Consider the following 22,417-nt stretch of genomic DNA (forward strand, 5'->3'; position numbering starts at 1 on the left):
AAATGTGGTTTCTCGCCTCATATTCAGCTTGCAAATTATATTATTTCCATAGCCAACAATGGTGTCGTGGGTGGAGTTAGTGACGAAACAGTTCAACGCGTCTGCGGCAGCTTCAGAGTGGTTCTTAGGTCATATGGCGGACGACACGTGGTGGCCGATGCAAGTGAGTATACTGCCTAACATAGATTTAGGATCCCACTACCGTTTGATAGATCAGCAATGCCTGATAGATGAGTCCAAAAACGAACACTCGAAAAACCTGTTGCCCTCTATGTATCAAACGAAAATTTTTATAACAAAATCCGTTATATTTTTAATGTCCCATGACCAAATATAAACCCATAAATACTGCATTTAAGTTGAGGAAAGTAGCACATATTTACGCGCACATGAAAAATTCACCCAATTGAGATATTTACTATTTGCTTAAATGAAACCCCTATCCAACTAACGATGAGCCAATCTATCTACTATTGCATATCTATGCTGCCTGACGAATGGACAAAATTATATTATGGTTTACCAATTGATTTTCTTGACCGTTTTGTTTCAGGTTTTAATTAAATGCCCCAATCAGATGGTGCGGCAAATGTTTCAAAGACTTTGTATGCACGTAATTCAAAGGCTGAGGTAACTAATACCACCAATATCTTCAAGAGTAAATAAAGCTTAATAAGCTTCAAACTAAAAAGTAATTGATGTGTATTTGTTGCAGGTCTAGTCATTGTGCCTTGTATCTACAAGGTATGGAAGAAGGCGAGGATAATAGCAAGTTGGGCGAAGCGAGTTGTGTTACTAGGTTTATAAGGATGTTATTGTCATTGGTAAGTTTACTTCGGCACGATATAATAAATACACATAAATAAGCAGACAGACTTTTATGGCTACGTGGCGACACAACCGTAGCGCGTAGCTCTTCGCTACGAGCTACGATTGTAGCAAATATGTTCGAGTTAGATACAGATTCCAAAGCAGATCGAGGACAGAGAGACTAGCACAGAGAGGCTAACGAAGTTGTAACTGTTATAAGCCATTTTTTCTATCATTCTAATACAACATTGATGTTTAAAATGCAAAAAGTTCCATTCGCAACGTAAAATGCAGTCTTAAATGCCATCATTTTACGTTCTTTAGGCCAACAGTTTCTAAAAAAAAATAATTTCAGATGGAGAGCGGCGCTCGATCTCACCTGCGTCACTTAACGGAGTACTTCAGCTTGCTGTACGAGTTCAGCAAGATGGGCGAGGAGGAGGGCAAGTTCATGTTGCGCATTAATGCCATCTCCAGCATGGTCAACTTCTATCTCGGACAGAATGCTACCGCGGTGAGTTTTAACTATTTTACCGTATGGATGAATAACTTGAGTTTTGTTAGAATTGTCTTGTGGCGGACTAAAACCTGTACAGTCGGAACTTTTTGTGTGTGTGTTATGTTTTATATTTTATTAATTTTTATATTTTATACAATTGATGAAGCATTTTTATTTAGTTAGAATCCTGCGTAGCATGCTTATGAGCATCTCGCTTAGATGCTACAGTCTAACAAAAACATTAAAAAAAGACTACAAATGGTTTTTAAAATGGGGGGTACGAACATCAAATGATAGTTTAGCGCATTTTTCATATTACGTCACAATCAATAACCATGTTAATAATATCAATGTTCTAATTTACCTGGTTTTCGCGACATTACTTTTCCGTTCTTCCACCGTATTCTTCTTTTTGAGCCTCATAATATTATTTATATAATTGTATGTATTAATTTATAAGTATTTTTATGTATGATAAATGTGTATTTGTGTCTCTACGGGCCCTAGTTGCCTGAAATAAAGGAATATATAAAAATATATTGCTTTTTTAACGAAAAAAAACATATCATAATTTGGTTCTAGGCGGAATCCCCAACCGAGGAAGCCGGAGGAAGCGGCAGTGGGAGTACAAACGCGGAAAGTGGCGGCGATAAGTTGCGTCCCGGAGCCCTGGACAAGATGGTAGCCCTGGTCGCCGGACTGGTGGAGCGGTCGCGAGACGCCGCCGGACATCTCGCCTTACTCGAGCCTGATGCCAGAGCCTTGTTACATGCGAAGGTAGGATTTACTATAACAATAGGTTACATATTCAATGAGTAAAGTGGTGGTGACAAGCTACGTCCCGGAGCCCTGGACAAGATGGTGGCCCTGGTCGCCGGACTGGTGGAGCGGTCGCGAGACGCCGCCGGACATCTCGCCTTACTCGAGCCCGATGCCAGAGCTTTATTACATGCGAAGGTAGGATTTAGCATAGATTAGTGTATAAATAGATTATATATTCAATAAGTAAGACATAAGATCTGGGCATTAGATATGATGGTCACCCTTCTTCCTCTTATCGAGTGAGCTGCAGGTTTAATCACCTAACAAACCCTTGTATCAGACTTTTCTCAAATCCGCCTGACGGCCTCTGCCGTGGTATTGTATCGACAACAGCTACTAAGTAGCAGGGACGCCAGCTTTACGTGACCATCCAAGCATAGGGGTGTAACACCGCTAACTTCCAGACTCCGGACTGCTATGACACCCTAGTAGTCGGGCTTTTTAACTACTTTTTGGTATACGGAAATCGTAGCTGCGGCCACCCCCATGTGTCATGAGCACATACCTTATATATTGCATTACCTTTATTTATATCTCTCATTTAACTCCAAACGTGTTCCGCAGGGGTTTCCGTTCATCTACCAGCAGACGCGCGACTGCCTGAACCTGCAGCAGACGCGGTCGCTGATCTTCGCGCTGTGCCGCTGGAACGAGCCGCTCGCGCAGAAGATCGTCAACATGATCTTTCAGGCGATCGCTAAACATTCAGAGGTATGTGAAATACCTCTCTTGTAAAAGTTTTTTTCTATTAGTGACCCTTATTTTGAAAAGTGTAATATCGTTGAAAAAAGTGTTCTTATAAAAGTAAATCAAGTACTTAGGCTCAATTTCACCGCCAACATAAACAAGTGGTTTTCTGTACTGAACTTTACTTTGAAAATTGAACGAGAAAATTCATAGTAATCAGTTGTTTTAATTAAACTATATGGCGTTTATATTGTCTTTAAATTAGACCTTACCCGGTTATATTTAGCCTTTATACTTAAAAGAACATTGTTTAGGCGTCGAAGTATTCCTCCGCATCACTGTCCTCGCAGTAATATAAAATCATGTATACTTAATGTTGTCTAATATTATTTTTTTTTACTTGCAGAGCTGCGGTCCATTTTTTAAGCTGCTGACATTGCTAGTAGAGGGCAGCGGCGGCGGCGCGGGCGCCACGGGCGGCCTGCCCTGCTTCACGCAGCTCGTGCTCGCGAGGCTGTGGGATGCGGCCGACGTGTGTCCACATGCGGCGCTCGAGTGGCTTGCTTTGCAGGTAGTTATGAGTAATGGAAAATGTTGCAAAGATCTACCAGACCAATTTTGGGTGTGCAACAGTCAAGGGAAATGACTGTAGTCAGTTAAAACTCTTTTTGTATTATCTTAGAAAAAAAAAATATTTTAAGTGGACACAATGTGTTGTCAAGAAGTGTACATGCAAAAACTCTTTAACTTCGTTAACTAATGACTAATGACCATTACTAAACTTATCTTACTGCGGATTTCAATAATTTAGAATTGCTTATTAGAGATTGAATTTTGGTATTAGCCCCAAACAAGCAATTAAATTCCTATTTCAAGTGAGCAAACCAACACAATACATGTTATTTTATGTAATACTTTATGTACACAGTTACACATAACACTAGGCTTCCAGTAGGCCCGTGACGTTATTAAAATTCTCCTTTTTCTTACGCAGGTCCCCCGCAACAAAGCAGCTCACGCGTGGGCGCTGCGCACAGCCGAGCGCTGGGTGGAGGCCCAGCTCCTCGGCGCCGCCGCCGCCCGGGTCCGCGCGGCCGCAGCCCTACTGCTAGTAGCGCTGGTACCCTCCCCGCACTTCCGCGCGGGGTACGCCCGCGCCCGCCCCGCGGCGCCGGCGCCGCCGCATCACCCGCATGCCCCGCATGCCGCACATGCCAACCATGCTAAGCTGCCTGATACGGCGCATCATACGCTGCATCAGGTATGTTAAAACTGTATGTGTGTTTTAGGCTAAGGACACCGACAGTATAAACGTCCGTTATTTTCCTTGAAATAACTGTTTATGTACTTTAAAATTAGTACGTAAAAATAGAAAAAACCAATGCTTTTATTATCGGTAAACTTGGGCCTTAGATAGGTAAAAGAAGGTATTAAGTGTAAAGAAAATATACAAATAGAAAGAAGAAAGAAAAGAAAGAAAGAAAAAAAAACATTTTATTCACATATACATTTTCTTCATGTTTTATGCCGAATTTGTCAGTATCAAAAAACTTGTTATGTTGCTGTGATTTTTTTAGCTGTGTCCACAAATACTCGATTTGACATGAAATTCCAGCTGTTTTACTAATGTTATTTACTGCACAGCTTAAAAAATACAAAATCTAATTTATTCCGCTTCCAGGTGTACACAATGCTACTCGGCAAGCTGAAAGCGGCGCGCAAGTACACAGACATTGCAGTACACGGTACCATGAAGCTGACGGCGTACTTCGGAGTCATGTCATATTGCGTCGTCAGCAGAGTCGAGAAACTTATGGTAAGTAACCTATAAAAAATATTAGACAAAATTCATGTCATCTTGTCACCACACACAAACCTTGAAATTTTGTCTTCAGATTTTTGCAATTGTGGGAAAGACTACAGCTTTTAATTTGTATAAGCAATAAGAGTGGAAAATATAATCCATCCATTCAAAATAAACTATGTCTTTGCCTTCGCCTGTTTTCAACCTTAAGAGAAAATATAGTGGCGATTCGATTCATATCAAATTAATTTCGAAGTGGTGTGCTACATAAAATGAGCAGTAGGACCAGCTACATTAACGTCAGACATTAACGTATAAATAATTCAATACTTCCCCAGTTCGGACAATACTTCAACGATCTCTGGGAGCTATACCACCCGGCGATCTCAGAGCCTTCAGTGGCCGTACACCCGAACAAACAAGCCCTGCTCACATTCTGGCACGCGGTCTCCGTGGACTGCCCCGAGAACGTGCAGCTGGCGGTAGCCAACCAGCGCCTCACCAAACATATCGCTTTTAATTATATACTGTGAGTATGAGATACTAAATTAATTTGTAGGTATTTTTTTGTGTGGCTGACTGATAAGGCAGTTGAATAGTTACGTGGGTTGAAATTATGGAATAGTAAACTTGATTAGTGCTATTTTTAAAAGGGACCATTTATTATTGTGTGAATTGTATTGCAAAAATGCTCTGATGAAAGAATACCTAATGATAGCGATCTGCATATAAAAAAAAAAAAACTTGATAAATGTACAAATTACTCAAATTAGTATTCAGCTAGTGTCTCTTATCTCCAAGTCGTATGTCGTATGAAATAGCGCTCTATTTCGTCATGCTTGTCAATGGGGATATAGCTCAGTGGTAGAGCATTCGACTGCAGATCGAGAGGTCCCCGGTTCAAACCCGGGTGTCCCCTGGAAACACTTTTTGCATTTTGTTTCTTAATTTTATTTTTGATATTGTTTTGTTAATTTTGAATCATACTTTATTCATTGTTTGGCCCAATAACCCAAATATTTGTAACTTTGTCAGAACTGCATGAAAATTATGCGATATAAGTTTTTATACCAAGAAATATTTTGCAAACTAAATTGCCTTTTCTTCGCTCTACATGACTATAGCAAAAAAGCCAAAGAATTATTAAAAAATAAATATTTTTTTTTAGTTTAGAACCTTTTTTTTACTAGCCACCTATACCTTACTTTCAGTGCCGACCACGAAGACGGCGAAGTGGTAGCATACAACCGCGCCATGCTGCCGCCGTACTACGCGCTGCTGCGGCTGTGCTGCCGCCGCTCCAGCGCCTTCGCGCGCTCGCTGGCGCAGCACCAGAACATACACTGGGCGTTCCGGAACATCGCGCCGCATGCTCATCTGTACCCCGGCGCTGCTGATGAGCTGCTCAGGTACCTTATAAATAGTTATTTTAATTAAGTATATTTAAGGAGAAAAGTAAACAAATATTTTTAACCTCTTACACCACAGACAATCGTTCACTTCATCATCAACAGTCTAAGATATAGGTTTTTCCTAGTTTAGAAGTCAGGGTCCTTATGCTCTAGGCTACATAGCCATGATCCTAAAAATGTAACAATTTGTGATCTTTTTGGTAATAATAAAGATTTTTATTTTTAACTTGGTGTTGATAAATCCGGTTCTTAGTGTCTCAACTATATGATAATTAAACATGTTCTTCTATTGGTATTAAAAATATGTAATCGAACCTAATTTATTTGGAGACATGTGAGCATAAAGAAATGGTTGGAAACATGTTTTTTTTATGTTGTTATTATAAATGTGTAATCAAACCTATTTTATGTGGAGACATGTGCTTCATAAGAAATGGTTGAAAATATTTCTCTTTGAATTATTTACAGACCTTTTTGCAATCCCTGCAATTTCTCGTCCTATTTTAATCAAATCCTTTATCATATTTTTTTATTTCTCCCCACCCAGACTCGCCCGCATCCTAGCGGCTCGCGGCGGCAGCACGGGCAACAACGGCAGCACCAGCAGCGGCAACAACAGCGGCAACGGAGCCAGCAGCGGCAGCGAGTCCGCCGACGGCAGGGAGGCCGCCGCCTTCAGGCGAAGCACCCTCTCCGCTTACTTACAGGGTGAGCACATAGGTATCATAACTTCCAACCACTAATACTTGTTGTCGTAGTTAGTCGATGTTGTAATACCTCTTTTGTTTTCGTTTTGAGAGTCTAACATTATACAAAACAAAAAAACAACATTTGAATTGAGAACCATCTCGGTTAGAAAGAGGATTCATTGAAGACTCTGCTCTGGCAATTTGGTGTTTGAAATTCGAATTGTCACTGAGAAGGTTTTCGCTAATGAGGTGTATAGTAAAAATGGTGCTGGGCTCTCAAAAGTTTATGTGTGTGTGTTAGTGGCATGTATTTTGTCGTCTTTTCGGTTGTTATTTGTTTAGTTTTTGAAGTGAAGCGCTGTGTAAAGTGGTGTCGAAATTAATAAACCTAAGATTATTTACATAAACTGTATTCATATTCGCCGAACTTTACACAGCGTTTATTAGTAGTTTTTGTATCTGTGTGTGTTGAGCTTTTTGTAATAATTACTCAAGAATATCTACTATTTTTCTCTCCAAATAAAGTTACGAATTGACTATTTTGTGGGTTCGATTCCCACACTAAATATAAAAACTTATTACAACTAGATATTGATACTTGACAAAATTTCGTAAAGTCATAAATAATACATGAAAAAATTACTCCTTAATAACCAATTGAGCCGTGTTTAAAATCCAGTGTTTTTGTTACTGCAAGCGTTACCCGCAGGACTGAACGGGCGGACATGTTGGACGACGCTCATATCCGCGTTCTGCACGCTCGTTGAGAACGAAGACGATAGACTTTATGTCGTCTATAATGGAGGACTGCAAATGACTTTTGAAGTGAGTATGGGATATACATATAACTTTGAAAAAAAAAAGTAAATTGTTGTAACTTTAAATAATAATTATCAATCAATGTGATAAAGGGTTTATGGATAGATTTATTAAATTGAATAAATTAATTTAACTTTTTCCAAGTCATAGTTTTAAACATTGTTAATCTTTAACATGCGAAGATGCTCAGGAATATTTATTCTTTCAATAATTTAGGTGTTGAGTTTTGTGACCGATTTCTATAGAGGTACATACAAGTTTCTTTAGTAACTATGATTCTTAGATAGTTGACAATAAGAACCTGTTTAATGATGGAGAATAAAAAATGCATGCAGTAATGTGACTTTGGTTTAACTTCTTACTAAAAAAAAATTTATTTTTCAAATGGCAAATCCCTCCAGCTTGGAAGGCCTTGTTCAGCATTGGACTTTTTTCGGCTGTGACGACGTAATTTTTTTATGTAGGTCGGCAATTTAATTTAACTTTGACTTGTCCAGGCCCTACACAGTCTCCACGCGGTTTACGTAGAAGGCGGAGGCGCGGGTGGTTCCGCGGGGGCTATCCGCGCGGAACTAACAGCAGCCCTCCGCTGGGCTCGCGCACTATGCCGCACGCTGCGCACGCGACGCGACGCGAAGGAGGCGCGGGCGCTGCTGCTGGCCTGCAAGGACTGGCCCGAGTGTGCGAGGCGGCTGCTCACCATGCTTAACTTGCATCATAGGCATAATCATCTGAGGGATGCGGCGTTAGGTGAGATGTTGGGTTGATACTAAATCTAACCAATTTTATAAATAATACTACATATTATGCAAAAATGTGCAATTTTTAATTAACTTTTTAAGGATGATAAAAACTATTAATTTATTTATTATTTCTTCGTTCTTGTCATTACATATATACAACCTATTTACTATTTTGATACAATCTTAACAAAAACGTTCCAGTAAAAATAATGTCTATACAATTTTTTTTTGTGATCCAAAATGTACATATGTAATGTAAACTTACAAACATTAACTGATGGGTTGTTATGACGACACAATTTTTGCCCTTGTCGAGAACGGCATAGAATTATTATGGTAAATGTCATGAAGTCGACTGCCACATTTAAATTCACAGGCACATCTTGTTGATTTTTAATCTAACCGATAAAAAGTTTAGTTCACTTCGGGTTCACCATGATGTACATAACATCACTTAACTTATTCGACATTTCCCCAGGCGTACTCCGAGAAGTAGTACTAATCGGCGGGGGCGCAGCCCTGGGAGCCCTGGTCCCGCTGGCGGCGGGGGCGCAGTGCGGCGCGCGGGCGCGGCCCCCGCACGTGTGCGCGCGCGCGGGCGACAAGCACGACGCGCGCGACAAGCGCGACCTGCGCGACAAGCATCGCCTCGCCGCCGCCTATAGGCCGTACCATAAGTTTATTGGTATGTATGCACCCAGTAAATACTCTAAGCAATGCCATGTCATGTCAAAGTTTCTAACATGTACAGTTCGAGCAAAACTTTTTGTGATCACGTTTAGTGTTTATTAAGTCCGTAAAAACTAAATCTAGGTATCAGGGTAGCGGTCAGTGGATAGCAGCAGTGGAGCAGAGGCAAGTTATGGAAACAGATGTGATCACTATTTTTAAACCCTGTCATCACTCGTATTACAGAACGAGTCTCAACAATCGAATGACTTAGCGGACTAATGAAACAGATTCCCATTATTTCACGTAATAACGCCTGTTTGTCGTATGTGCAGACACGTGCTGCCGCGTGGGGCGGGCGGCGCGGTGCATGTCGGAGCAGCTGGTGCTGCTGTCTGCTCTGTGCGCGCTGGAGGCGGTGCCGCTGCGCTTCAACTACTTCGCCGCCTTCTGGCGCGACGTCGCCAACGAGCCCGTGAGTCACTATATCATATAGTGCCAAATACCTCATCATTTACCTTTCTACCTTTCCCAACTATAGTGAAATCGGCCTCTGGATTTACCAGTTACGGCTGAGTATCAGCGTTTCACATCACATGGAGCGATCGAGTCTCCTCTAGTCTGTCTAACTCTTGGTAACATTGGTTTTCAGATATTTTGTGTCCCGGCTGTGAAGCATGTAATATTCAGAAACCACAAATTGACGTGCTTACTGAATGAAACACGGGGATTGGAGAAACTCGTTATATCGTAAACTAGCCGTTTTCCCGCGGTTTCACCCGCGTCCCGTGGGAGCTACTGCCCGCACCGGGATAAAATATAGTCTATGTTACTCGCAGATAATATAGCTTTCTAATGGTGAAAGAATATTTAAAATCGGTCCAGTAGTTTTTGAGTTTATCCATTACAACCAAACAAACAAACAAAGTTTTCTCTTTATAATATTAGTAAAGATGATCACCCAATCATGAACCAACCCCGCCTAGTATTGATATGATCGATTAGCCTATGTGGGCTTTACTTAGGCACGAGCTACTCGATCTATATTTTGTGTTAGTCGTGTAATTTAATTTAAAAATAATATTTTGCAGGCTGACTCCAAGTTGGAGGAGATGCTCCTAGAATGCAGCGTGGCGACAGAGTATGTGGACGCGGTGTTACTGGATGAACGCGAGTCACTGGAAGACCCCGTCATCTATCAGTTCATGCAGCATTATTATCCGAAGGTAAACTAAGATGGTGTCACTTTTATCGATAAATACGGTTGTTTTGTCGATAAATCGAAAGGTGCTTCAAATTCGGCAATATATATAAGGCAAAATAATGTAAGGCTTATGGCCAATTTTATGGGTTACTGGTAAAGTAACTCTTGGTTTGATAGGTCTGGGATAGCAATATATAGCAAAGTTATAAGCAGCCTTTATAAGGCAGATAGCATTAATTAACTTACTTAAGGAACTGACACTTATCGGTAACCAGTGAAACCGGGTATATAAATAATGTTTTCGAATGAGTAATGGAGAACTTTTTATAATGATTTGTATGCATTTACAATGTGTTAATTTCCCGTAGCTGGGCGGCAGCGGGTCGGCGGCGGGCGGGTCGGGCGCGGCGCGGGCGGTGCTGGAGGAGGTGAACAGCCTGGCCGCGCGGGCGCCGCTGCGCTCACTGCTGGCGCCGCTCCGGGCGTTGACGCTGCTGGCTGCGCGGGCGCCGCTGTCGCCGGCGAGGGCCCGGGAGTTACAGAGGGCTACTAGAGCGCTGCGGGCCAGGTTGCAGCATGCTACAGGTACGTGTCTACTTTCATGTCATCCTAACTGAAAGTACTATTAATTCTATGTAGGTCTTTGCTCCGATCGTAAAGCTGAATTCGTTTAGCGGAGCTTAGGTCAATATAATCGAAGTGTTGAAGGGTCCCATTATTAGACCGATTTCGTTTAGCCATGTGCCAAATACAACAGGGGAAGCTCAGGGCAATATAGTTGCAAGTGGTGAAAAGTGGACATTTTTGGGGCCGGTCTCGTGTAATTTTGACGTTGTAAAGGTGCTGTTTTATATATAATATATAATCTTTATTTATCAGACAATACACAGTCCATTTTGTTAGTAAAAACACAACTTAAAGTATTGTTAGTAGTTAAACATAATTACACAAATTTACCCTCACGCTATCCTCACTACCAACTTCACAAAATGCCTAAAGATAGGAGAGTACAGATTCTCCGCCACTGTTTTTAAGATGCTGTTGTTACTAGCCCGAATCCTAGTTATTATTGATGCCGTTTTTTTTCTTATTAAGGCGTAAAAGTCATCGGTTCGATTTTCCGCAAACATTTCCAACGCACTACAGAAGCGGGGTAATCCCAACACCATCCTAAAAATATTATTATATTGGACACGCAGGGCGTCTAGCGATCTTTTGGTACAGCTGATCCATAGACCCCCCGTGTACAGACCCTGACAGTACGCTTTAAACAGCGTAATTTTAACCTGATCGGTACAACGGTGAAATCTACGTGCCAACATATTACCTCGGACCGCCAGCGCCCTACGCTCCCTTTCAACGTCTGCATTATCTTTAAGGTCGTCTGTAAGTATATGCCCGAGATATCTGAAGCTATTTGTTCTTTTTATGTTCATGCCATTCATGGTAAAAATGGGTATCTGATCAGGGCATTTACCAGCGGCCTTAAAAACCATGTATTCACATTTTTTCGCATTATACACGAGACCATGCTTAGCTACATAGCTCTCGCAGACTTTCAGCATTGATGCAATAGAACCTGGAGTCGGGCCCAGCAGCACCATATCGTCTGCATAGCTGATGCTGTTGATGTTTACACCACCAACCGAACAGCCAACACGCATGCTACTGAGCTCGTCTATGAGGTCATTTATATAGGCATTAAAAAGCCTAGGAGACGTTAGCCCTCCCTGCCTTACACCGCATTCTAACCTATTAGATATAGTATTAGATAATTTGTTAGACCACTTTACATTATTTGTTTGGTTAGCATACCAATACTGCAATAGCCTAAGGAGCTCATTTGGCACATTCCTGTCCCCCAGCTTTCTCCAAAGCACATCATATGACACAAGGTCGAAGGCTTTGGAGAGATCCAGGAAACAGGCATATACCGGAGTTTTGCGGTCTGTGTAATACTGAACAGTATTCTTGAGAGCCAATATTGCAGTTTCAGTTGAAAGTTTGGGTTGAAAACCAAACTGAGCGTCGTGAAGTTGTAGGTGATTTTTTAAACACGAGTCAAGTAAACTGTCCAGTATTTTAGCCGCAGTAGTAGCAAGAGAAATTGGGCGGTAATTTCCCTTATCAGATATATCTCCTGTTCTGTTCTTAATTATTGGCACGAAAATAGTTTTCATTAGGTCGGTTGGTAGATACGAGTGACTAATGCACAGATTAAATAACAAAGAGAGGGCTCTGGGTAGATGAAAACCTGCATATTTGAAATGTTCGATGCTGAGTCCATCATGACCAGGAGATTTACCTCTGTTCATGTTTTTGATAACAGATCTTATTTGTTTGGATGTAAAGTACAAAAGGTTGTTTCCTGATACATGATCTGACTCAGCATCAAACGCCGTCACTGAGGGACCTAGAGGAGACTGTACTCTGAAGTGTTCCATGAACATGTTGGCTATATCCTCTGAATCATTTTTCTCACCCACACCGGCAAGCCAGGCCGGATATCTCGTTTCCGAGTAGCTTTTCAAAATTTACTAAAATTTTTAGTCGCTCTTTGTTTCGCAATATTGTCCATTTTAATTTTATCTAAATTTCTCTGACACCACTTCAAACGACTCTTAAATATTCTTCTTGCCTCACGCATATTTTCAAAGCTAGATCCAGTCATCGGTCGCTTATTACTAACCCATATCCTAAACAAACACCTGGCCTTCCGATAAGCGTCCCTGACATAATCATTCCAACCACATTTACAAGGAACTCTCCCTGACTTTTTCAAGGTTTTTCTCCTACTGCTGTGCTCGGCAGCTTCACGCAATGTTTGGATAATCTTGTTATAAAGGCTATCCAAAACCAATTTATGCTCAGCCTTACTGCATACACCACGGCTACACTCTGCAAGCTCTTGGGGAAAATCTATGTCACGAAGTTTATTATTACACATATTCCTGTATTCATTAATTTGAGAATCATCTCGTACACCCCAAGTGACCTTGCACCGTGCTGCACCGTGTGATGACAGTTTCGACTTTACAACATCTAAGTCACAATCTATAGTTAATGGTAAATGATCCGACATATACACATCCTCATCAATGTTAACATTAATCACCGTCCGCCAAGCTGATGCAGTAACCAGACAGTGGTCTAACCATCTTCTGCATCCGTGAGCTTCACTTATGAAAGTGTAGTTACTCGTCAGACAACCTAATTTTTCGACATCGGCACATATCCAGGATTGATCAGTGCAGAAATTACTAAGTTCTCTAAAAAACAGTTCATTTGGGTGCGCATTAAAGTCACCGAGGATAAATGCGGTTTCAACATCACAGCTCTCAACAACTGCACTGATCTCACCCAATACCTTCGTGAAAATAGGCAGATTGTCGGGCAAATCCACAGGCATATAAACCGATATAACAATAATCGATCGTCCCTTCACTGTCGCCTTAATGGCTGTTAGACGAGTACTTGTGTTTTGGAACCTACTTTGAATCAAACCTTTTTCATTGAATTTGAATTTTAAAACCTTTTTAAATATTGCAATATACATGTTACGCAACGCTAACAAAATCATTATGTATCATTACAGAAGAAGAAAGTTCAGAACCGGAGAGCGGGTGCGTAGGCGGGCCGAGCACTACAGCGACACGCGGCGGCTCCGGGTCGGGCAGCTCCGGCTCGGAGGCGTCGGAGCCCGCCGAGCCCGACAGCGAGCCCGACGAGGCGGCGCCGCGCGGCACGTGGCTGCCGCACCTCGCGCACGCGCTCGACGCGCTCGACGCGCTCGTGCCCGCGCCGCCCGAACCTTAGGCTCTAAGCTTACTACCCCGACTACTCCCCATCCGCCCCGACCAACTTTAATCCTCAACTTGTTTAAAACTGGCTCTGTAATTTTTCACCAAAAATGATATAGTGAATTAGTAAAACTCTTTTTTTGTCTAAAGTTTGACTTTCACAGATTTTTTTATTTGTACAAAAAAGTGGTTAGTACCAAATTGCGTTTGATGACAATGCAAGTTTTAAATTTGTGAAATAATTTTCAGACAAAATTTATGATAATGTGTAATCCATTGCACTAATAGCGTGAATTGAACTTACGAAAAAAATATTCTAATCAACATAATGTGGACACGCTACGCACGACTGCATGATCGAAGTGACGACATTGCCATAAGCGTAGCGTGCCTATTATGTATGCTACGCCATCGTAGCCAATTCGTAGCAACGTCACGTGCGTAGCAAAACCAGCATCTAGTGTACGGTGTCTTTATGCTCAACTCATCTTGTTTCTATTAAAAAACTATAAAAGATATGTATACCCACAGAAAAAGTATCAAATTAAAAATAATGTACACTTACAAAAATGTGTTATACAGTATGTATTTCCCAAAATGCGTTGCATAGACTGTTCTATATATTATTATTAATTTTAAATTGACAACTCATTTGGAAGTGCAAATGATGTGAGATTTTTTTTATATGTTTCGGTTGTTTTCTAATATTATGTGTAAGTTAAATGTATATACATAGATTTGTGATTGTTGCGTTTCAGTAAGTATATTTTGTAATTATTGTTTAGTTAGGAATTGGGATAATACAGTGATTTTGTCTATCGGTATTCGCGTTTCGTTAGGGAAGTAGAAAGGAATCTTGAAAACATCGATGTTTAGAATACATTCCAGACGTATCATCACAACGCAGACGGACGTACTATTAGTATAATATGAGCTATAGTATTGACGGTGTCTACTCTATGGCAATCTCTATCCTTATACTTCTAGGGATACAGACTGACGTAACAAGGCTACATAAGATCTGCACTCGCTAAAAAGGAATTAACGTTTTCAACAAAACAAATAGAAATATAATCGGTATATGTCACATTACATAGTCGACATCGACATTATTTTTATCGATAAAGCTATTTACTTGAATGATATTTCTTTTAAGCGAGTGCAAACTTCCATCGTGCAGTCTCACAAGGTACCACCAAATCTAAAGACGCTAGTACATTTCCACGAAGCTATATTATTAAGTTTTTTTACATTCGTGGCAATTACTCAGCGCCTTTAACATTAGAGTTATCGACTAAATATTAGTTTAACAACGTAAATACAATTTTATTGATACGGTATGAAGAAATATTAAAATTGAAACTAAACATGACTGCATCATCTCTTTAGAATTAAAAACTCATTAGTACTTCTTGGAAACATACATTATGTTTCACAGGACTACTAGTTGTGATGCCTTTGCTTTTATTTATTTAATTTTAAGCTTACGTTAGCCAGAGTTGGCGGCTATCGGGACTGTAGTATTCCTATATTTAAAACTTATCTTAAATTAGATGGTGTTTCTATGCACATGAAACTAAATTAGGAATGTTACGGTCAAGTTTTATATGTGACTGTCATTTTTATGGACTCTCATTTTACCTGTGTTGAATTGAAAAATATAGTTGATACAATTTTGATAGGTGGTATAAGGTATTTAAAATTCCTGCTTCATACAGTTTAAGTACTTTCTGTAATAGTGCTAGGTGTTTAATATTTTATTTCATTCTGTTTTCATAATAATCTTTCACGAGAAATAAATATATGCTCATGTAGTGTGAATGTAATTTCACTATTGTACTTTATATATCTTCTGTTTTATAAAACTCGTAGACTTCGTATATAAATAGATATAGGCTTTCAACTGACGTGCATTTCTTACTTAGTGTCTGTAATTATTATATAGTATTTGTGTGTGTATGACTGTCGCAAAATTGATATTGTATGTCAAAATTATAATTATGTACATTTAGGCTGTGAGCATTTTGTTAATTTATCTTAAAATATTGTAGTCAAAAAATACCCCACCCCGCTTATAGTGTCTATGTAAGAAAATGCGAAATGACAAAATGATCAAAAGAATCACCCGTCCAGGCGCGTACTTTTTATTTTATTGGCAACTTACCTTCACAAATTAGTCAAGTATGTTGTGATAGTTGGATCTACAAGCTCTTTCTAATATAGTATCTGTAAAAACATTTTATCTCAAATTTTATATTTACGTAACATATAAAAATCTTACAACATTAATTCAATTTTAACTGCTATAATAGGTGTTTATTTAATTTAAATATAATCTTTCATTATATTCGTATAGATGGCGACACAGTACCATATCCACTGCCGAGTTCAACAAGGTTTTTAATAGTAATTGTAAAACATATAATCTCATGTAGTAAATACGGTTCATATGAATTGTATAGAGGCGATTTACCTGCAGATATCGAAACCTGTCCATTTTATATCTTTATAGTGAACACTAGCATGATCTATTTACGCTATAGTCCACCACAAGTATAGTTGTCATTTAGAATGTTTAATGTGAAAAATTAATGTTGTACGTAATTCACCAATGTATTGTATTTAATGGTCATTTCTCGAATATCAGATTTATACACGCGTCCCACTAGTTGTGGCTACAAATAGCAGCAAGTGGATTTTCTCTATCGAAAGTAAGCAATAAATTCGCACTACACGAATTATTCAAAAGAATAGTGTCAGTTGTTTTTACATAATAATTTGTATTTCATTGGTGTACCTACAATTATTGTTATGTATTTTTATATTGAAGACCGTATTGGCATGCGGGGGACAGTCACTGGGCAGTTTGCGGGGGTGTGAAAGTAAAGTGGTGCTATCAATCTGATCGGAGTGACTGGAACATAAGACAAAACGTGTATTTAAGTTTGTCCTGTTTTTAGAGCTTATTAATATATACAACTTAATATAAACTATGCTGTAATTATCTTTATTAATTTTAAGGTTATAATTTGTTTGTAATGAGATGTGGCATATGATGATCGCAAGCGTTTTGTGGTACTTATTGTGGTCACGTTGTACCCCATTTCGTTTAATGGCTTTGAATTTGTGTATTATATTAAAATGTGTTGCCGAAACTAGAGTTTCGGTCGAATATAACTGTGTTATTGAATACAACTTGTGAAAATTAATGAAAAATACTGTAAATCGGACTGGAAAGCCAAAGTAAACAGTATTTTATACGAGCGTCTTTTATTTAAGTAAACCCCTTAAGACCCTACTCTATTGTAAGACTGAAGGACTGAAGGTATAAGAATGAATTGAGAACTAAAATTCCGACATAGGTTCTCCACTGAAATTCTCAAAATTATACAGAGACCAAAAAGACCAACAAAGCAGTCAATGCAATTATATTTGCCCGCATAGGGTCTGTTCAGATAGACCGGGTCGGAGAGCATCGGCGCGCATTTTTCTTTTCACACAGACCGGAGCCGATCGGCTGTGCGAGCACTAAAGCTAAGCGTCCACTTGTCGGTATCGTACGCAACGGACGCAACGCACGCAACGGATCGTAGTATTATTTATATAGAAACTCAAACAAGATGTGCGATGCGTACGATGCGGACAGGTGGACGCACTTGTTTGAGTTTCTATATAAATAATACTACGATCCGTTGCGTGCGATACGTCCGTTGCGTACGATACCGACAAGTGGACGCTTAGCTTAACCCTAGAAGCCTAATCTACGCCTGCGAGACGTACACCCATTCGAATATCGTTTGTTTTTTTCTGACGGTTGAGGCTAGCGTGTGGTGCTCTTCTGTTACCTCCGTGGCCGACGGGAGCTAGAGGATGGTGCCCGTATCGTTGAGGTAAGTCCCGCCATTTTTGATTTATCGAAGTGTTGCACGCCTGCGAGACGTATGTTTAGGCTTTCTGTAACTTTTAACTGAGATTGAGTGATTTTACTATTGTTTGTTTTTCGTATATTTTATATCTTTTTTCGGTATTGTTCGGGTATAAATATGTCACGGTGTAATATATTAGACGAAGACGATATTTTTGCAATTTTGAACGAGGAAGACAATTCCTTCTCAGGAAGATTCAGATTCCGAAGTTGAGGATAAACCAGATTATCGACAACGTTCAAAGCGAGACGAAAATGAGTACGTTTCATCTTTACAACAATCTGGAGCCTCTGAAGAAACCGACCCCTACCCTTGTTGCAGAAGCTGGTCCATCATCTGTTGCAGACCGTGTTTTACCACTTACCAACTCGGAGCGGATTTATCGTGTTCGTAATCGTACTCAGAATGGACATATTTGGTAAACTGTTAAAGCTCAAATCTGATTAGTTGTAATGTTTGCTCTAAGAATAGATATTAGCGTAAAAAAAAATATTTGGTATTCAAAAAAATATATATGTTTTAGCTGATTTTGAAGAAGTTAATTTTTTTGTTCCAATTTATTAAGGCGGCCAACTTTCCGAAAACTGAATGCGGGACTTAACCTTTCGTGAAAAAAGGGGGGGGGGGCATTGAAAAATGATCGGACGGAACTGATAAAATAAAAACCGTAAGCAAAAAGCTATGATTTAACCTATCAGTATCGTGTCACAGCGTGCACTAATGTCTTACGCGGTGTCCTGCGTGAGCGACGAACGCGACGCGACGCGACGCTGCGAACGCGACGAACGCGATCAACTCAAAGGAATTCCCTACATGCGGCCTATGTGACAGTCTGCGGCGAGACGCGACGTAACGCGTACTTGTTTTGCGGGCGACCAGACGCGACACCGCGAACTATTCAGAAGCGTTGATTGTTGTGGGACAAAAAAAACATAAATATTAAAGAAATCGTTTATTAGTACAAACAAGTTGGAAGATTGTTGCTGTCTGTACTTTAAATATGAACTTTCAAGCAAAATTGTAACACAACTTCTCCATGATTTGAGAAGTAATGACCAAAATCACGTAGGACATCTGTCGCGTATAGCATCGCGTCGCATTACGTCGCGTCGTGTTGCGTCCGCGTCGCGTCGCGTTCGTCGCTCACGCAGGACACCGCGTTATTTTCAAAATCATTAGGCCTCACGAGTTCAGTAGAAATAAAGAGAACGAGATTATATTATAGGTAATCTGTGTTCCTGCACTGTTGAGCGTGCGCGCAGGTGGGTGTTGTGTAGAAGTGTGGTAGAAAAATAGGGATGCGGGACATGCGGGACGCATACAACATTTTGCGGGACTATTTTACTAATAATTTCAAAACGGGATTTCGTCAAGCATTGCGGGACGGTCCCGCAGAATGCGGGACGGTTGGCCGCCTTACAATTTATGCATATTGTTTTTGTTGTTGTAATAAATAACTGTAATTATAGTTTAATTAATAACAGTGTTGTTTTATTTTTTGGTTTATATTCCAAATTAAAATGTCTGCTCAATAATAAAAATAATAATTAAATAATGTACCTAAAATCGGGGCTTTTATATGTGTACGCCTCTGAGACGTATGTTAAGGCTTTGTGTACGTTCGAAATAGATTAGGCTTCTAGGTTAAGGAGCATGTAAACGGAGCCAAACGTCAAGAAAACATACACGATCGGAGCCGGTCGGCTCCTCTTATTATTTCACACCGAGCGCATTTCGAGCATTCTCAATGACAAAAGCAGTGCGCATGCAAAAATAAACCTTACTTCAAATACTAATTACTCAATTTTCAACGTGTTAAGAATTTGCTCTGCTTTCCGACCCGGTCTATCTGAACGGACCCATAATTGATATTGAAGATTACACAAATATTTTTTATTGGTCGTTGATCATCACTTGACCGTCTTCGCCGTTGGGGCCGGATTAGTGTTCCAGGAATAGTACCAGCGGTTTACAAAGAATGCCTGACATCTGACCTTGTCAGCCTACTTATTGGCTCTGCCGATTTTAAAGCTTCCAATGTCTCTTACAACCATATGCTGGATTACAGACCACATCACCAGCTAGAACAATATTGTCGGCCAACGGCATACATCCAGAATACCTCATCTTGCTGTGTGGACACCCTCAGGAATGCTTACTTTTTTAGCACCCAGGTGCCAATAACTTGATGCTAAAATAAAAAAGCGATGAGCCTGTACTCTACTGGTAGAGCCGGTGGAAGTCTACAACCACAGGGAAAACTGTTTTACTGGTTTTATCTCACCAGCATATACATTGAAATGAAACTCCACAATTAATTTTAATTTTTCATTTTTTTTTATTTGCACTAATTTGTTTTTGATTTCAACAGGAAATGTTTCTTTGGCTTTATTAGCACAATCTAAACAAAATGTTTTTTTTTATAAAACAAACTACACTCTTTGTTGATACACACAGTGTCCACCACATTCTGAACAGTCAGATCCAAGGACCAGTATTTCTCCTTTGCCTGGTGGACTAAGGGGTCCTTCATCACGTAGCTTGAGTATTAAGGACAATATTACGAGAAAACGGTGGATTAGTTCCTTTGTAGTTGGCTTTTTCATCAATTCCACATGAAGTTACATTTAAAATCATAAACTACTGCACAGGCTCTTCTTTTGGTATTGAAGCATCCATAGTGTACTGAAACAAATTAAATAATAAGTTATCATTGATTCTGCAAGACATTGCAGGCCATCATCAAGACTTCATCTGCAATAATGAATGATGATGTTATATTACATGTTATTTTGATGTACAAATATTAATGTCTGAAGAAAAAATTTTGGTGGTATAATATAACACAACTATACTAATCATTTCTGTTTATGCTCATTAGTGAAAAATGCATACCTAAATTTGAATGCATCATTTGTATCAACTGCCTCAAATTCAGGTTTAACTATTGTTAACCTTTCCTTAGTGGCTTCCATAGGCCACCAGAACGGCTTTATTATTTCAACTGGGGTCTTCCCTACAGTTAAAGTTTTAGCTTCTAGAGCCTCTTTTATCCTAACTAAACCTAATCCGACGTCTTGCACACGACTTTTTAATTTTCCTACTTTGATTTGTGCAGGTTCAGAGGCAGCCCAGACTGCAGCCATCCTTTTCTAACTCTTCCTCGTTGCTTATATTTTTGATACTATAGGCATAATTCTTTTTCTTACAACACCAGTATGGTGAATACGAGCAGTCAGCTCTTGACCAATGTAACACCCTTTATGAAAACTAATTCCATGGAGATAGTCACAATTAGCTTCTAGAGGAAAGCAAGAGCCAGGGAACAAGTCTTCAGCCCCCCTCACTCACACCTAAACTGTACTTCAATGCTTGATACTCTTGCTCATCATCTTTGATGACAATATCTTTCCCAAAAGTATTGTGAAGATCCAAATTGGCCACATCTGTTGATGTTACAGTCTGTAGCCAAGCTCCCGCAGTCGTGGATCCTTGAATAAACTTATATTGAGCTTTCTCTTGTTCATGGGATACTTCCAAGTCTGGGGGTCCTATTAAGGCCCACACATTGAATAGACGGCTGACATCTCCAATTTGAAACTCTCTTTTCAATTTTAAATTTTAAGATGTTTTTGTAACAAATTAGAATGCTATCTTATCGCACTCTAGCATAAATACATTCTCTCCTGCCCATTTGTGTACCAGGGTATCATATAGAACTCTTCCCTGTTATTCAAGAACATGGCGTACATGGATTGTGCGCCAGCATCTTCAAGATGCTTGATGTCATTTGTTATTAGACCTTGAAGAAATTGTCCAGCTTCAGGTCCACTGACTTTAACTAGGGTACGGCTTTTAAAGGGTATAACACTTTCGGAGTCCCATCTGTAGAGAATGACAACTTGAAGAAATTTATCCTAGACCATCTCTCACCTCTAGACCATCCGGTTTAAGTGTAAATCTGTTTACCCAACTTAATATCATTGTTGGAATTTATAAATAACCACTCTAAACATAAAAAAAAATCTAGAATTTCACAACCTGTTATATTTTTGGTCAAATTTTCACATTTTTCTTTTGTTTCTCCTAGTCTTTAGCGGTGACAATGACACATGACGAATGGATGAAGTTCAGTCAATCAGACAGTTTTTGGACAGATTCTATTTTTCTGGACTTTTGAGTAGAAATAAACATGGCAGCGAAGACTAGAAACTAAACAGAGAATGTCGAAAGCAGAGCGTATTATATCGTTTAATAATGTTTACAATGATTTCCTAGATAAGAATGTACCTATCTTATTTCTTGAAAGAATTTATTTTATAAATTTTTTCGGTTCACTTGAATTCGTGCTTCGGTTCACTGGTGGCGGTAAATTCAAGTATAAAACTTTTTTATGTTTTACCTTAGTTACATTTAATATGAGGCGGACTATTATATCGTATTGCGTATTAAAATGTAATCTGATTTTCTGGATTCGCACTTAGCTGCGGTACAGTAGAATATCCATTCTCATCACTGTTAAGCAATTTTGAT

At 39.6% G+C, this 22,417-nt stretch overlaps 2 protein-coding genes and 1 non-coding gene across 10 annotated transcripts in view; 2 read left to right on the forward strand and 1 right to left on the reverse strand.

The window, feature by feature from the left end:
* The window catches only part of LOC124640007 (ubiquitin carboxyl-terminal hydrolase puf), a 49,129-nt gene extending 31,911 nt beyond the window's left edge, over positions 1-17,218 (forward strand). For 4 of the 8 annotated variants that reach the window (XM_047177567.1, XM_047177571.1, XM_047177573.1 and 1 more), the window contains exons 39-57: positions 53-163; positions 554-630; positions 716-824; positions 1,166-1,324; positions 1,892-2,086; positions 2,696-2,842; positions 3,225-3,389; positions 3,813-4,079; positions 4,500-4,634; positions 4,961-5,151; positions 5,834-6,031; positions 6,582-6,754; positions 7,421-7,548; positions 8,040-8,292; positions 8,764-8,970; positions 9,290-9,429; positions 10,046-10,180; positions 10,527-10,743; positions 13,754-17,218. In XM_047177567.1, the coding sequence (XP_047033523.1) occupies positions 53-163; positions 554-630; positions 716-824; positions 1,166-1,324; positions 1,892-2,086; positions 2,696-2,842; positions 3,225-3,389; positions 3,813-4,079; positions 4,500-4,634; positions 4,961-5,151; positions 5,834-6,031; positions 6,582-6,754; positions 7,421-7,548; positions 8,040-8,292; positions 8,764-8,970; positions 9,290-9,429; positions 10,046-10,180; positions 10,527-10,743; positions 13,754-13,974 (3,228 nt within the window). In that variant the 3' untranslated portion in view covers positions 13,975-17,218. The remainder of the gene's footprint in view (positions 1-52; positions 164-553; positions 631-715; positions 825-1,165; positions 1,325-1,891; positions 2,087-2,695; positions 2,843-3,224; positions 3,390-3,812; positions 4,080-4,499; positions 4,635-4,960; positions 5,152-5,833; positions 6,032-6,581; positions 6,755-7,420; positions 7,549-8,039; positions 8,293-8,763; positions 8,971-9,289; positions 9,430-10,045; positions 10,181-10,526; positions 10,744-13,753) is intronic. The other 4 variants (XM_047177574.1, XM_047177575.1, XM_047177569.1 and 1 more) reach the window with 3 other exon arrangements.
* Positions 5,470-5,541, forward strand: Trnac-gca. The gene has a single exon. It is a non-coding gene; the product is annotated as a tRNA-Cys (tRNA).
* A 3,524-nt stretch (positions 17,219-20,742) lies between the features above and the next one.
* On the reverse strand, positions 20,743-22,172 carry LOC124640323 (putative transferase CAF17 homolog, mitochondrial). Its single transcript, XM_047178039.1, is given in 9 exon segments — positions 20,743-21,027; positions 21,029-21,066; positions 21,069-21,225; positions 21,227-21,345; positions 21,348-21,399; positions 21,401-21,612; positions 21,615-21,743; positions 21,746-21,835; positions 21,838-22,172. Coding segments are annotated over 9 exon segments (1,113 nt in total). The 5' UTR covers positions 21,869-22,172.
* Positions 22,173-22,417: the final 245 nt, after the last annotated feature.

The sequence above is a fragment of the Helicoverpa zea genome, chromosome 20, assembly GCF_022581195.2.
Source record: "Helicoverpa zea isolate HzStark_Cry1AcR chromosome 20, ilHelZeax1.1, whole genome shotgun sequence".
Lineage (NCBI taxonomy): Eukaryota > Metazoa > Arthropoda > Insecta > Lepidoptera > Noctuidae > Helicoverpa > Helicoverpa zea.